Consider the following 16877-nt stretch of genomic DNA (forward strand, 5'->3'; position numbering starts at 1 on the left):
AATGCTGTATATTGTTAGATAAAGTGTTTGGTGTAACTGTTCATGAGGCAATTGTGGTAAGAATGAGTACTGTAGGATTTTGTACAGCTGCTCAACCAACTCCAGTCACTGTGGCTCTCGAGCACAATAATAAACAGCAGAATCTTCAGTCTTCAGACTGTTCATCTGCAGATACAGCTGCTGTCTGCTGTTGTCTCTGGAGATGGTAAACCGGCCTTGGACTGACTGAGAGTAGTAGGTGCTGCTACTAGTATGAGTGATAGCAGCAATCCACTCCAGTCCTTTTCCAGGAGCCTGTCTAACCCAGGCCATCCTGTAGCCGCTGATTGTTAATCCAGAGGCTGTACAGGTCAATCTGTGGGATTCTCCAGGTCTTTTAACCACCGGCTCTGATTCTGTCAGAGTCTGACCATCAACACCTGTCAAACCAAAAAATAAAGGCATGTCAAGCATCACTGTAAGTTCGAAGCACAAATGAAAATATGTCGATTCAAGATCAGTGAAAATCTTCACCTGCCAGCAGAGAGTTAAAAGCAGCAGTCCTGTTCTATAGTCCATCATGTTAAACTGTGTGTCCACTGTTCTCTGTCCTCCTCTCTGCACTCAGATAAGTAGAGGTGAAGATATCTGAGTTTTGCATCGACTCCTCCTCACAGGGAGGAACTGGATCTGACTTTGATCTCAGTCACTGTTTGGTGAAACTGGAAAATTTATGTTTACTGTACGTGAGACATTCCTTCAGTATACTTTGCACAATAGGCTGACAAAAACATTATATATGTATTGAGCACCGTCTGCATCAGGTGGAGACTTTTTACACTACCCCTGAAGTGATTAACTACATTTAAATAGTAAAAGACAAAAAACAAGTGTTGTTCATTATGTCATACTGTTTTTCACAAAGTCTTCAAGAGTCATACCATTTTCAGTATACATCCATATATACAAATATACAATCATTAAGTCAAAACAAAAAAAATCCATTATTTAAGTAAATTTCATTTGGGATAAAGATTAATTTGTATAAATATTGTGATTCAGAAAGAGAACACACTTTTTGGAAATTGCCTTCACTTATTTAATATTATTGTACAAATTATACTAAGCAAAGTTATATTACTTTTACTTTTTAAATGCTAAATATCTATTTCTCTCTTTACTGTAACAGTGAGCTGGTGTTGAAACCATTAGTGGTCTGAGGGCTCCTCCTCTGGTGGCTTCATGTTACAAGTGTTCAGGCTCTGAGGGGTTTTTGTTCAGGTCTACTGATGGTTTGTGTTACTGTGGCTCTCTGGCACAGTAATACACAGCAGTGTCTTCAGGCTGCACATTCTGTCCATTTAGAGTCACTGTCTTGCTGGAAGTCTCTAAGTCGATACTGAACTTGTTCTTCAGAGAATCCTGGTAGAGCGAACCTCCAGTATTTTTCTTTCCAATCCACTCCAGTCCTTTCCCTGCAGGCTGTCTGATCCAAGCTGTGTAGTAGCTGCTGAGAGAATAAGAGACCTGACAGGTGATGGTCAGACGTTGACCTGGCTGCACAGTCACAGAGGCTGGCTGGGTCAACTGTTCAGACTTCACACCTGTTAAAAAAGAAAACATTATGTAACAAATGATCAAGTTATACTGCAAAAGAAGGACTGTTGACTTTGACAAATCCAGAGAGACTCACATCCAGCTGCCAACAGACAGTGACTCTAAATGGACAGAATGTGCAGCCTGAAGACACTGTTATGCGTGTCATTTTTGATTTCTTCATATCTAGGTACAGATAACTTTATTGCATTAAACTGTCAATATTGTCTCCACTCATTTTCTAGACTTTCATTTGTGTTAATACACAACAATAATTCTTTAATGACTGTATTATTATTCTATCTTCAAACATTAATAATCTTTTTTATATAAAATATTTATTTCCATACATAATACAAGTAAATTCACTCTAAACAATAACATTAAATGTTGTCATCACTCATCTCCAATTTCAGCTGTTTTCTCTTTGAAATGATTTCAATGAAATTACAGTATATGATGGAAAGAGTGACATATTATTTAACTATTGATTTTATTACAGAGCAATATGAATAATTTTAGAGTTTGAGTATCAGTCAGTTAAGATCAATGAGAACAGCAGATCTGAGTTTCTCCTTTTAGTAACAGAGGAGAGAGAAACTAGACACTGACTGTCCTCTAGTGATTTTATAAAAGAAACAGTAACATTATTTTTTAACTCCCATATTATGACTTGCTTTGTTTTCCACTTTATTTACCGAGAGTATTGTGTCTTACTTTGTATAAATGTAAAGTATTTGTAGAAGTTTAATTTCAGCAACCAGAGTGTTGGGCTGTCTTTGGCTCTTGTATCAATGACTGATATCTTTTTTGTTTTAAATGTGTTTTCAGGAATGTGTATAATGTAGGGAAGATTATTACTTTATTTTAAAAAAACATTTCAAGTAAATCACAGCACACAAAACAAATGAACAACCTCAAAACAACAAAAGCTAATATAAAAATAAATAAATAAATACATGTTATGAAAAATACTTCATGCTTGGGCTCTACCAGCCTGAAAGAATGAGTACTGTAGGATTTTGTACAGCTGCTCAACCAACTCCAGTCACTGTGGGTCTCGAGCACAATAATAAACAGCAGAATCTTCAGTCTTCAGACTGTTCATCTGCAGATACAGCTGCTGTCTGTTGTTGTCTCTGGAGATGGTAAACCGGCCTTGGACTGACTGAGAGTAGTAGTTGCTACTACCAGTAGTATCAGCAGCAATCCACTCCAGTCCTTTTCCAGGAGCATGTCTGATCCAGTGTATCCAGTGGCTACTAAGTGTGAATCCAGATGTTGTACAGGTCAATCTGTGAGATTCTCCAGGCCTTTTAATCGCTGGTTCAGATTCTATCAGAGTCTGACCATCAACACCTGTCAAACCAAAAAAGATAAACATGTCATGCATTACCTTGGTACAAAGATCAGAGAATATGTGAATGTCAAATAAAGATCAGTGAAAATCTTCACCTGCCCAGCAGAGAGTTAACAGCAGCAGTCCTGTCCTATAGTCCATCATGTTAAACTGTGTGTCCACTGTTCTCTGTCCTCCTCTCTGCACTCAGATAAGTAGAGGTGAAGATATCTGAGTTTTGTATTGACTCCTCCTTTTTTGGCTTTCTCCTAACTGTATTTTTTTCACAAATCACCTTACTGTATCTCTTACCATTTTGACTTTTTTTTCACATTTGTAACCTGATGTTACCTAATCCTTTATATTTATTTATTTTTTCTTTGTAACATTTGAATGTATTCATTTACTCTGACTTTTGTCCAATGCAAAGTACAAATAATGGAATAATGTTACTGTTGAATAACAGTTAACATTTAACAGTTAACAGTTATTAATAATATTTTCATTCACAAAATTGCTTTCAGTTCATGTAGTAGGTAAATCCCCTTGTCTGCTTGAGATAGGTAAACAACATCTCATGTCTTGATCATATTGCTGTTTTTCATGTGAATAAAGCTTATGTACAATATTATTAGACCAAACATCGATTTTTAAACTAGTAAAATTCAGAGAACAAAATTCAACTTTTGGCGAAAATTCAGCTGCATTTCTACATTATGAATAAAATAAGGTAAATTAATGTTAAACAATTTCTAAAAGTCTAATTCAGTCTGTCTTGTGGGAGTACAGACAATGATGTATCAGTGATTGAAACCTCCAAGTACTTAAACTAGGGCTGTCAAAATTAATGCCATAATAAAGAGTTAAAGCAAATGTTTTTAACACCACTAGTTGTTTTTGATGTAGGATTAATGCATGCATGGCAAGTTCAGTTTAAAAGCCCTTCCAGATGGTTCTCTTGACAAGACTAGGGGTAGAAGTGGAATTGTGGAAATTGGTTCTCTGACAAACACATTTTAGATTGTTACTGTAACAGTGAGCTGGTGTTGAAACCATTAGTGGTCTGAGGGCTCCTCCTCTGGTGGCTTCATGTTACAAGTGTTCAGGCTCTGAGGGGTTTTTGTTCAGGTCTACTGATGAGTCACTGGGAGAGTCTTAATTCGATACTGAACTTGTTCTTCAGTGAATCTTTGTAGTTTGGTGGATGCAACACCACCATGTACAATCACTCCAGTCCTTTCCCTGCATGCTGTCTGATCCAAGCTGTGTAGTAGCTGCTACCTGCATTTATTTTTTCATATATTTGGTTACTGACTGTATTTGGTGCAAATATAAATCCATTGACAGCAGCCAGAATCATGTGAATAGTGATATATTTTGCAGCTTTTAATAAAAGACTTTTAATGGTTTCAGTGTTTGCAGATGTTTAAAGAAACAGACATACAGAGAACCTTTTAGAGGAAAACAGCTGCTCAGGAACTGAAACGTGACAAAATGCAAAAAAACTAAATCCTTTAAAAAAGATGAAAACTATTGTAGTTCATCCATTTACAAGTTACTCTTCTGTAATAAACAACATATTTTACCTTCATATGTGTGTGGTTATGTCAGAAATAAAAATCATATATCAAATATCATGCAGTATGATTGTTTATTTAGAATTCTTAAAAGCCAGTCATACAACAATCATACTCAAATGTCTGTGTTGTCTCATTTTGAATGACTTGACCTGAGGACATCAGTCATGTGAGACAGTGCAGAGTTTATCAGCCCAGGGAGGATGAGGAAAGACAAGAAATGTTTCTTACTGCAGGAGTTGAAGTAGTTTACTTTAAGCAACCAGATCGTTGTGATGTTTTTGGCACTTTTACCAACAAATGATCTTTATTGTGTTTTTGTGTTTAATGTTGAGTAATACTATTTCTCAGAAAAGCAGGATGTTGTATAACCAAGTGATAAAGAGTAATTTATTATCTAAAAATTATATCTAATCTAAAATTTAAGGGAAAAAAATAATATTAGTAGTAATATTAAAAATATAATGAATAAAATATATGATATAAATATTACATTCATATATCATCTTCATTATTTGGCTTCATCAGCCCAGTAAGAATACTGTGGGATTTTTGTACAGCTGCTCAACCAACTCCAGTCACTGTGGGTCTCGAGCACAATAATAAACAGCAGAATCTTCAGTCTTCAGACTGTTCATCTGCAGATACAGCTGCTCTCTGCTGTCGTCTCTGGAGATGGTAAACCGGCCTTGGACTGACTGAGAGTAGTAGCTACTACCGTAGATAGCCGCAATCCACTCCAGTCCTTTTCCAGGAGCCTGTCTGATCCAGGCCATCCCGTAGCTACTAAATGTGAATCCAGATGTTGTACAGGTCAATCTGTGGGATTCTCCAGGTCTTTTAATCGCTGGTTCAGATTCTGTCAGAGTCTGACCATCAACACCTGTCAAGACATAAAAAACATCACATGAATTTAGTTGTTACACAATTAAAAACTATGTTTAATCAAGATCAGTGAAAATCTTCACCTGCCCAGCAGAGATTAAAATATCAAATCCTGTCCTATAGTCCATCATGTTAAACTTTATTTGTATAGTCACATTTCAGCAACAGATAATTCAAAGTGAAGATACATAAAACATTAAAGAGCAGTTAGAAGACAATTAAAAATCAATTTAAAACATTAATAAACAAATTTAAAAACATTAACAGACAAGAATAAAAATGTTTGTGCAGTATAAGAATAACATTTACAGTGCAAATATTTGAAATTAAACCACAATAAAATAGATTATTTAAAGAAAATGACAACATCAAAAACAACCAGGGTCTTTAAAATTAGTTCATTTAAAATGAACTGAGTTTTGCATTAGACCTACAGGTTTCTGGGAGTTTGTTCCAAAGATGTGGAGCATAAAAAAAAATGAACGCTGATTCCCCTGTTTTCTGTTCTGACTCTGGGGACAACAAGTACACCTGTCCCATGACCACCTGAGAGGTCTGGTTTAAATCATAATGTTATAGATATTACAGATCAAAAAAAAAAATGTCTTTTTTCCTAAACCGTTTAGTGATTTATAAACCAGTAAAAGTATTTTGAAATCAATTCATTGAGGCAAACATTCAAGCCAGTGTAGAGAGTTCAGTACTGGGTAATGTTCCACTTTTAGAACATTTAGTGAGGACTCTTGCAGCAGCGTTCTGAATCAGCTGCAGCTGTCTGGTGGTTTTTTAGGGAGACCTGTAAAGACACCGTTACATTAGTCAAGTCTACTGAAGATAAAAGCATGGACAAGTTTTTCCAGATCCTGCTGAGACATAAGTCCTTTAACCCTTGATATATTTTTAACTTGTTAATAGGCCATTTTTTTGGTATGTTAATGTGGCTTTCTAAAATTCAGGTCTGAGTCCATGACTACACCAAGATTTCTGGCTTTGTCTGTTGTTTTTAACATTGTGATATGAAGCTGAGAAACTATTCTTTTAATCGTTCCTCTTTTGCTCCAAAAATTCCACCACCTCAAAGTGAAAATGTTCACCTGCCCAGCAGAGAGTTAAAGCAGCAGTCCTGTCCTATAGTCCATCATGTTAAACTGTGTGTCCACTGTTCTCTGTCCTCCTCTCTGCACTCAGATAAGTAGAAACCATTATCTGAGTTTTGATCGCTCCTCCTCACATGGAGGAAACATCTGGACTGGAATCTATAATCTTCTTTGATGAAACTAGATGGTTTGATTTTTATTGACTAGGAGTTGTCCATATTACATTTGCCCATTTTAAATGCTATTTTATAAATGAGTAACTAGGTTATCAACTTTACAATAATTTAAGCATACTTTGTCATCTGATTCATTGAAGCAGTGGTGCCCAGCACACCTGGATGTGGCATTTTAGTAGGTTTATGGTCATTTCATGGCAGAAATGTTTGTAACAGATTATCATGTCACAGAGGAGAACATCAATATTTGGAGCATTAGGGGCTGAAAATAAAACATACTTATGTCACTTCCCTGTCTTTTATACTCCTGTATATGGACATCACTGGGATAAGTGTTAAAGCCAGTTTGTCTGCCCTCTAGAGTTTTAAAACAGGAATTGTAGCTACTTTTAAACAGAAAGATTAATCAATGTGACCCCCAAAAAGTGTTTTTATTATTTGAAGCCCTTTCTTGTTCCCTTGTCACTACCCGATGTGAAAAGTTGGTGCAGATGTGAGTTGGAGGAGAACACTTTGTGACAATGACAATAGGGCATCTAAACAATTTAAACTTTAAACTTTAAATGATGTTCAGTTTGTTTTCCTGCAGTTTTTGGATGTCTTGTGGAGTAAACATGTCATAAGGGGTTATGGGAGTAGAGTCCATAACAGGTTGTTTTCTCTATACAAATTGTACCTGCTGCCTCCTAATTTGTCTGAAATCTTTCTTTAGCCACTTTATGTACCCAGAGACAACATGTACAAGAAGAATTTATCGATTTATACTTTATTTTCAATAGAGCTTTGAGCTACTGAGGGTCATTGAGGACGACTGGCATTGGGGCAAAAATAAAACAGTCATTAACAATCATACTCAAATGTCTTTGTTGTCTCATTTTGAATAACTTGACCTGAGGACATTAGTCATGTGAGACAGTGCAGAGTTTATCACCCCAATAAGGAGACAAGAAATGTTTCTTACTGCAGGAGTTGAGGTTTTTTTGTTTACTTTAAGCAACCAGATTTTTGTTTGTTGATTTTTTTTTACCAACAAGTGATCTTTATTGTGTTTTTGTGTGTTTAATGTTCAGTAATAATATTTCTCAGGATAATGGGACATTATATAATGAAAGCTTTTTACAATGGTTAATTTGTTATCTAAACATGATATTTAATGTAAAATTTAGGGGGGAAAAAAGTAATATTAAAAATATAATGTATAAAATATATGATATAAATATTACATCCATATATCATCTTCATTATTTGGCTTCATCAGCCCAGAAAGAATACTGTAGGATTTTGTACAGCTGCTCAACCAACTCCAGTCACTGTGGCTCTCGAGCACAATAATAAACAGCAGAATCTTCAGTCTTCAGACTGTTCATCTGCAGATACAGCTGCTCTCTGCTGTTGTCTCTGGAGACGGTAAACCGGCCTTGGACTGACTGAGAGTAGCGGATGTTATTACTGTCATAGCTACTCGCAACCCACTCCAGTCCTTTTCCAGGAGCCTGTCTGATCCAGGCCATCCAGTAGCTACTAAATGACAATCCAGATGTTGTACAGGTCAATCTGTGGGATTCTCCAGGTCTTTTAATCGCTGGTTCAGATTCTGTCAGAGTCTGACCATCAACACCTACAAACCAAAAACAATAAGCATGTCATACATTACCTTGGTACACAGATCATAGAAAAATCTTTGTGTGAAATATGTCAAATAAAATATGTCAAATCGAGAGCAGTAAAAATGTTCACCTGCCCAGCAGAGAGTTAAAAGCAGCAGTCCTGTCATATAGTCCATCATGTTAAACTGTGTGTCCACTGTTCTCTGTCCTCCTCTCTGCACTCAGATAAGTAGAGGTGAAGATATCTGAGTTTTGCATTAACTCCTCCTCACAGGGATGAAACATCTGGACTTTGTCTATAATCTTCTTTGATGAAACTAGAATAGAGTTTTGCATTGTTCCTCCTTTTCTGACTTTCTCCTAACTGTATTTTGTGTTTTTCTTAAATCATCTCAGAATTACCATTTTGACTTTGTTTCTTTTTAACCTGATGTTACCTAATCCTTTATTTTAATTTGTTTTTACTTTAAGCCACTTTGTAACATTTGAATGTGTTCATTTACTCTCACTTTTGTCCAATGCAAAGTACAAATAATGAAATAATGTTACAGTTCATAAATAAAAGTTATTATTAATAATTTCAGTCAAAACATTGATTTCAGTTCATGTAGTAGGTAAATCATCTTGTTGGCTTTAGATAGGTAAACAACATCTCATGTCTCCTAAAATAATTTTTGATCAAATTGCTGTTTTTCATGTGAATAAAGCTTATGTACAATATTATTAGACCAAACATCGAATTTTAAACTAACAAAATTCAGAGCAGAAAATTCAACTTTTGAAGAAAATTCAGCTGTATTTCTACATAATCACTTAAATCAGGTAAATTAATGTTAAAAGATTTCTAAAAGTATAATTCAGTCTGTCTTGTGGGAGAACAGACAATGACAAATATTTCAACTAGGGCTGTAAAAATGAACGCCATAATAAAGAGTTAACGCAAATGTTTTTAACACCACTAGTTGTTTTTGATGTAGGATTAATGCACGCGCGTTTTGTGATTTGGGCCTCGGGACGCTCTTTAGTTTTGGGAAACCAGGAAGTGATGTACAGTAATGTTGTGGGTGGCTAGCAGAAACAAGCCTTGAGCAGAAATGGATAAAGAAAAGAGTTTTGAATGGCAAGTTCAGTTTCAAAGCCCTTCCAGATGGTTCTCTTGACAAGACTAAGGGTAGTGGTGGAATTGTGGAAATTGGTTCGCTGAAAAATACATTTTAGATTGTTACTGTAACAGTGAGCTGATGTTGAAACCATTAGTGGTCTGAGGGCTCCTCCTCTGGTGGCTTCATGTTACAAGTGTTCAGGCTCTGAGGGGTTTTTGTTCAGGTCTACTGATGGTTTGTGTTACTGTGGCTCTCTGGCACAGTAATACACAGCAGTGTCTTCAGGCTGCACATTCTGTCCATTTAGATTCACTGTCTTGCTGAAGTCTGTAAGTCGATACTGAACTTTTTCTTCAGGGAATCTTTGTAGTATGAATTCATTTCATTTTCATTTTTTATTTATTAAACAGGAAAAGATTAAAGACAATCGGGCCTGACTCAGTGTAAAACTGATTTTCAGCAGGTTCCTGCTCTGCAGAACATAAACACCATATACACAACAAAACTCCTAGACAGAAACAGTAACAAACACACAGACCAAGAGAATGAGCAGCAGGGCAAAGCCATAAAGCTGACTTAATGGTCGCAGGTAAACCTCTCCATTAAATAGCGAGCAAATGTTAATTTAAATGATGTTATTGACGTTAAAGTTCTGATGTGCTGTGGAATGTCATTCCAGACTTTAGTGAGCAAATAGAAAAAAGATCGCTGTCCATAACAGTTTCTAAAAGCCGGTAAAGGCAAAAGTCCATTTGTAGCAGATCTCGTAATGCGCTCGGACCTTGAACTGGGTTTTGGAACCAACGTAGACAGAGCAGCTACAATGTGACCATTTAAAATTTGATAATACAGTTTTATCCCAAGGCTTAATTTATAATTTTCAAATGTCAAGAATCTCCAGTATATTTCATTCCAATCCACTCCAGTCCTTTCCCTGCAGGCTGTCTGATCCAAGCTGTGTAGTAGCTGCTGAGAGAATAAGAGACCTGACAGGTGATGGTCAGACGTTGACCTGGCTGCACAGTCACAGAGGCTGGCTGGGTCAACTGTTCACACTTCACACCTGTTAAAAAAGAAAATGTTTTGTAACAAATGATCAAGTTATACTGCAAAAGAAGAACTGTTGACTTTAACAAAGATGATCGCGTTTAACTTTACATAACTATCAAGATAACATTACGTGTATTTGTATGTGATATAGGCCTAATACTTTCCCCTTGGTAATGTAGCATATGAATTTCCATGAACACAATTCTAAAATGCACGAGAAATAAAGGCTTCTGCTATCGGTTGATAACTCAAACTTGCAGAGAACCTAGACACCCGTTTGAATATAGACTCGTGCAGTAGCCTACCCTCGGTTACGGTCCTTAAGGTCTCGTTCACTAGCCTGGTGCGCGGTCTCCTTGTGACAGCCTAGCCTAGCTACCACGTAGCAACATTCACTTCTCTAACATTTAACTTAACATAACTACCGAAATAACATTTGTGTATTTGTATGTGATGTACTGTACTTCCCCATCGATAATGTGTGAATTGCCATGAACACAATCCTCTAAGATGCACCAGAAACAAGGCTCGGTTAATAACTCAAACTTGCCGAGAACCAAGACGCCGCTTGATCACATTAGAGTCGAGCGGGCCGGCCGGTTGCACGGTTACATTAGGTCTCGTTCGGCATAGGGTCTAGGCATTAGTAGCTCATTTCCTGATAGATTCTAGCACCAACACTCCAGTCCAGTGGAGGCGCTAATGAGCTAATAGATTACAACACACACAGTAGCAGAAGAATACCAGCTACACAACGGCCAACCATTGACATATATATATATATAATGCCAACGGCACGAATGAAGTAAAAGAAAAAAACAGGAGTGAGTCGGTTCATTGAGGCACTCGATTCTCCCGGCTCAGTGACACGAGTCGGGTTAATTAACCGGCTCTTCGGTCAGTTTGTCAACACTATTGAGCTGTTGGAAGAACAGAGAGCAAACCTCATGTCGAACGATACCTACCTCGTCAAGACATTCCAATAAAAGTTGTTAAAACTCGGAATAAAAACTTTTAAAAACAATCCAGTGTGGAGCCCTGGACCTGTGAGAGTGCAGCCGGAGAGAACTGACGTGTCCCTCACGAAGAAAACGCATCGGTGAGCGATCGTTTTTACCATGCTAACCGCTAACGCTAGCCGCTAACACTAGCGCACCTGGAGCGCTAGCTGAGATGCTAACTAGCACAATGGCAGACGCCATTCATTAACGCTAAAACCATTAGCTTGGTATGTTAAAGCTGCAGACTTAATCCAGTGCTGTGTAATATGTTTGTTTAGATAATTGTTACACACTTAACTGTGGAATGTGTTGATTTAGCACTTTTATCTGTGTATTTTGGGCACATTAATATTTAAATTATCCTTATGTGTTACATTTTATTTGAGATGTGTTTAAACATGCCTTCACATGGCCAAGGGTACACAAAGTGTCTGCTTACTAGTATCTGTTATTTTGTGTTCTATTATGTGGAAGCAGTATTTTGATATTATATTGAAGAGGTTTTTCAATCATTATCTCTAAGCATATTTTGAGAATAGTTTACCGATATTGTGATATCGTATTACAATGTTCAGTTTAATATGATGATTTAACATGAATTATATTCTAGTTCATGATTGAAAGCTAAAAGAAAAAAGCTAAATGGTTGTTCTGACCTTATTCACTGTAGGTCAGGTTTTTTTGTTGGACCCTTTGAACCTTTGATCTACCTGGATGTTGGAGCCTGTATCGAGACATTGATGACGAGCCACAGCCCAGAGGAGAACAAGAGATACGGCGCCTGCAGAATTCAACACTTCATTACACACACACGCACCCACCACCAACTGTGCGGTAGTACAAACTCTCTCCACTTCCACAGTGGACCGAACTGAACTGAAACTGAAACAGAATTGAAGTGACTCAGAACGGGGGGGAAATTCCGAACTTTAAATCACAGCTGTGAGTTTTGTTTACATTTTTTATTTTTCTACTTACCCGGGTAAGATTTGTGCAATTTTAAAGTGTGTAATTTTCATATGTTTTTGCTTATCCTTCCCACCCATGTAATAAAAGGGAAGCGGTTTTGTTTCTCAAAGAAAGCATAACTGTGTTTGAGTCATTCCTGGCGTATTGTTTGGTTAATCCTGGGCTCCGTAGTCGAACATAGAACTTCTGATCCCACTGGCCATAATTAATCATTTTATAGAGTAATCCATTTCTGTTCCCCACCCCTAAACGGTTACATAACATTTGGCGAGCCAGCCAGGAGCCTAGTTCATTGCCAAACAATTACCTGGAACTAACTAACAACTAGCAGTTCTAGTGAGTGGATTGACAGGATCCGAGAAAGATGAAAACATTTTTGACTTTTTGAAAAAATATGGTTCAATCAATAGGACTGTAAAGATAGATGACCCAACTACAGAGTTTCATACAAACATGATAGTAGAGTATAACCACGGCACTGCTGTACAAGCATTAGAACCTCTTTTGCCTTACACTCACCCATTCCCAGACAGTCCTGATATCACCTACTATGTTCGAGCCCTTGCAAGTGTCTACACACAACAAGTAGGCAGTAATGTCACACAAACTTACCTTGACAAGCTCAAAGAAATAGCCAAGCTCAGTGGAAAGGATTTTGAGGAGGTGTTGAAGGAGGTAATGTCCCAAATAGAGGAGTCTATTGAGGGTGCTGGATCCAGTGAGGATCCTACTTCCCTCCAACACCTACAGGAAGTTGAGCAGGCTGCAGAGACCAGCCAGCATGACGTTCCATCACAACAGTTGGTTGATGTTTCTGAGCTTGATCTCTTGGATGTTAATCAGAGGACAACTGCTCCCTCATTTAACTCAAAGACACCCATGACTCTGAGCCCCAGTGAACTCAACCCACCTGAGGTGCAAAAGATAGTGGTGGAGCACATTGTAAGGAGAGAAGACAAACCATCACACTCTCATTCCACTTTGAGGTTGAGAGCTTTCTCTGGGAAAATCCCTAGACCATACAGTGAGGTTGATTACGACGCTTGGCGGTCTCATGTAGATTTAATGATGAAAGATTTCTCCGTTTCTGATCTTGAGAAAACAAGGAAAATCCTTGAGAGTCTTCTTGTCCCAGCTTCTGATGCTGTTAGACATCTTGGTCCTGAAGCACCCCCTACGGCTTATCTGCAAACGTTAGACTCTGCATTTGCCACCGTTGAAGATGGGGAGGAACTGTTTGTAAGGTTCATGAACACGTTCCAGGACTCTGGAGAAAACCCGTCTTCCTACCTGCAGCGTCTTCAAGTTTCCCTGTGTAAAGCTGTGCGCAGAGGAGGCGTCCCAGCACAGGACGTGGACATACACCTACTTCGACAGTTCTGCAGGGGCTGTTGGGACAACGTTCTGCTTTTAAAAGACCTCTGCCTAGAACATAAAAAACAGAACCCCCCATCATTCGCTGAACTCTTAATGCTTTTACGTACTGAGGAAGATAGGCAGGAAGCCAAGGCCGTGAGAATGAAACAACACTTGGGCACCACGAAGCAGAAAGCTGTGTCCCACGTGCAAACTGTGTGTAACTGTGGTTAGACCCAAGCTGAGCCTGACACTAGCAGCATAAATGAGCTAAGGAAACAAGTTGCAGACTTAAAAAGTCAGCTAACATCCTTCATGAAAAAGAAAAGGACAGTGTCTCCCAAGAGAGAAACTTCAAAAATGGTGAACACACAAAAACCTGACCATGCAACCACAGAAACCAACTTAACTTCTCACAAGGGTGCAACTTCCAAGCCAAAGCCTTGGTACTGCTTTCGCTGTGGGGAGGATGGGCACGTCGTTGCCACTTGTGAGTCTGATGCCAATCCTGCTTTGGTAGCAGCAAAACGGAAAGAACTGAGACAACGACAGCAGTTGTGGGAAGCACAGAACACCCCTACTTTCCCTTTAAACTGAGTTCAGTTCCTGTCGAGGGACAGACAAGAACTGATATTGGTCAACCATGTCCCACTGAACCCAAGCAACGTGTCATGCTAAAACAGTCCTATACAAGAGTTCGTCCCTTCAAGCTACCTAAAGGCTTAGTAGGCACAAAGAGCACAGCACGAGTGGAAGTGGAGGGGAGCTCCACAATCTCCTTACTGGACACGGGCTCCCAAGTTACCACGGTCCCTCAGTCCTTCTATCAGCAACACCTTTCTGGACATGAAATCAAACCACTGTTCGACTTACTTGAAGTTCAAGGAGCCAATGGTCAGTGTGTACCTTACCTTGGATACATTGAGCTGAGTGTCACCTTCCCCAAAGACTTCGTGGGAGTGGAAATCGAGGTGCCAACACTCGCCTTGGTGGTTCCAGATGTTCATGCTGCTTTTGACTCACTCATGCTGATAGGTACCAACACGCTCAATGTACTTTATGAGATGTACTGTGAAACTGCTCCTGAGGCACAGCAGCCAGCAGCACATGGCTAAAAGGCAGTGCTCAAAGTCCTTGAGCTCAGGCAGCAACAGAGTAAGGATGGTAACCTTGGGTTGGTGAAGATGCATGGCAAAGACCCCCAGTTGGTCCCAGCTGGCCAGACTGTGGTCTTGGAAGGTTGTGTTGCAGTCAGTGGATTCACTACGGAGAAATCAGTAGTTCTGGAGCACCCTTTCTCATCTTCGTTGCCAGGTGGTCTGCTGGTGAAAACCTGCCTTGTTGATTTACCCGCTACAAAGCCATGCAAAGTCCCAGTAGTACTTACCAACGAGTCAGACAATGATGTTATTGTCCCCCAAAGATGTATTATTGGTGAGATCATTGCCTTTCGGAAAGTTCTCTCACAAGAGCATAGTGTACTTACCTCAAAATCAGACTCTCCAGAAGTCAGACATCACATTCAACTTCAGTGATTCTCCAGTTCCTGCTGAATGGAAAGAGCGTATCACCTGGAAACTGAACAGCATGCCTGAAGTTTTCGCACAGCATGATCTTGACTTCGGCAGAACTGATCGGGTTAAGCACCAAATCAAGCTCTCAGACGAGACGCCATTCAAGCACAGAGCCCGCCCCATACATCCCCATGACGTGGAGGCTGTCCGTAAACATTTATAAGAACTGCTTCAAGCTGGAGTAATCAGAGAATCTGAGTCTCCATTCTCGTCGCCCATAGTGGTAGTGAGGAAGAAGAACAGAGAGGTCCGTCTCCGTATTGATTATAGGAAACTCAATCTTCAGACTGTGAAAGATGCTTACGCCCTCCCAAACATGGAAGAGGCGTTCTCCTCACTCACTGGGTGAAAGTGGTTTTCCGTCCTTGACCTAAAGTCCGGCTATTATCAGCTCCAGGTTGAGGAAAAAGACAAACCCAAAACCGCCTTTGTCTGTACCATGGGATTTTGGGAATTTAACCGGATGCCTCAAGGAGTCACAAATGCTCCAAGTACGTTCCAGCGGTTGATGGAGAGATGTGTGGGAGATATGAATTTGAAGGAGGTTCTTGTATTTATTGATGACATCATTGTTTTTTCAAAGACTTTGGGAGAACATGAGGTGAGGCTGATGAAAGTCCTGAACCGTCTCAGAGAATTCGGCCTTAAGCTCTCCCCGGAGAAATGCAAGTTCTTTCAAACGTCTGTCAAGTACCTGGGGCATATCGTATCACAAGATGGAGTGGGGACTGACCCTGGAAAAGTGGAAGCCCTGAAAACGTGGCCAAGGCCCCAAGACCTGAAACAGCTAAGGTTTTTCCTCGGATTTTCAGGCTGTTCTTGGGTTTGCTGATCCCAAGTTGCCCTACGTCCTCCACACCGACGCCAGTACCCTGGGCCTTGGGTCAGTCCTATATCAAGAGCAGGACCGTCACATGCGGGTGATTGCATACGCCAGCAGAGGGCTATCACGCAGTGAATCACGTTACCCTGCCCACAAGTTAGAATTTCTAGCTTTAAAGTGGGCTATTGTTTTAAAATTTAATGATTACCTGTACGGAAACCAGTTCATTGTCGTGACAGACAGTAACCCCTTGACATACGTTCTCACCAGTGCCAAACTGGCATGATGGTTACACTGTGATCACTCATCTCCACTTTCAGCTGTTTTCTCTTAGAAATAATTTTAAGGAAATTACAGTATGTGATGGAAAGCGTGACATATTCTTATTTACCTATTGATTTTATTACAGAGCAATTTGAATCATTTCTGAGTTTGAGTATCAGTCAGTTAAGATCAATGAGAACAGCAGATCTGAGTTTCTCCTTTTAGTAACAGAGGAGAGAGAAACTAGACACTGACTGTCCTCTAGTGATTTTATAAAAACGGTAACATTATTTTTCATTCTCATAGATTCCACATCATATCATTTATAGACAGAATTGTGTCTTACTTTGTAGAAATGTAAAGTATTTGTGAATGTTTAATTTCAGCAACCAGATTGTTGGGCTGTCTTTGGACCTTGTATCAGTGAGTGATCTTTATTGTGTTTTTAATGTGTTTTCAAGTTTCTGTTTAATGCAGGGAG

At 39.1% G+C, this 16877-nt stretch overlaps 2 pseudogenes and 2 gene segments (V, D, J or C); all 4 read right to left on the reverse strand.

Moving 5' to 3' along the window:
* Positions 1-2562: 2562 nt before the first annotated feature.
* On the reverse strand, positions 2563-3144 carry LOC114569138 (Ig heavy chain V region 914-like). The segment is given in 2 exon segments: positions 2563-2934; positions 3031-3144. Coding segments are annotated over 2 exon segments (360 nt in total).
* A 1869-nt stretch (positions 3145-5013) lies between these two features.
* On the reverse strand, positions 5014-6518 carry LOC114569158 (Ig heavy chain V region 914-like; annotated as a pseudogene).
* Positions 6519-7937: 1419 nt separating this feature from the next.
* On the reverse strand, positions 7938-8447 carry LOC114569145 (immunoglobulin heavy variable 3-30-3-like). The segment is given in 2 exon segments: positions 7938-8267; positions 8387-8447. Coding segments are annotated over 2 exon segments (360 nt in total).
* Positions 8448-9517: 1070 nt separating this feature from the next.
* LOC114569378 (Ig heavy chain V region 5A-like) lies at positions 9518-10748 on the reverse strand (annotated as a pseudogene).
* Between the last annotated feature and the right edge of the window lie 6129 nt (positions 10749-16877).

This window comes from Perca flavescens, chromosome 15, assembly GCF_004354835.1.
Source record: "Perca flavescens isolate YP-PL-M2 chromosome 15, PFLA_1.0, whole genome shotgun sequence".
NCBI lineage: Eukaryota > Metazoa > Chordata > Actinopteri > Perciformes > Percidae > Perca > Perca flavescens.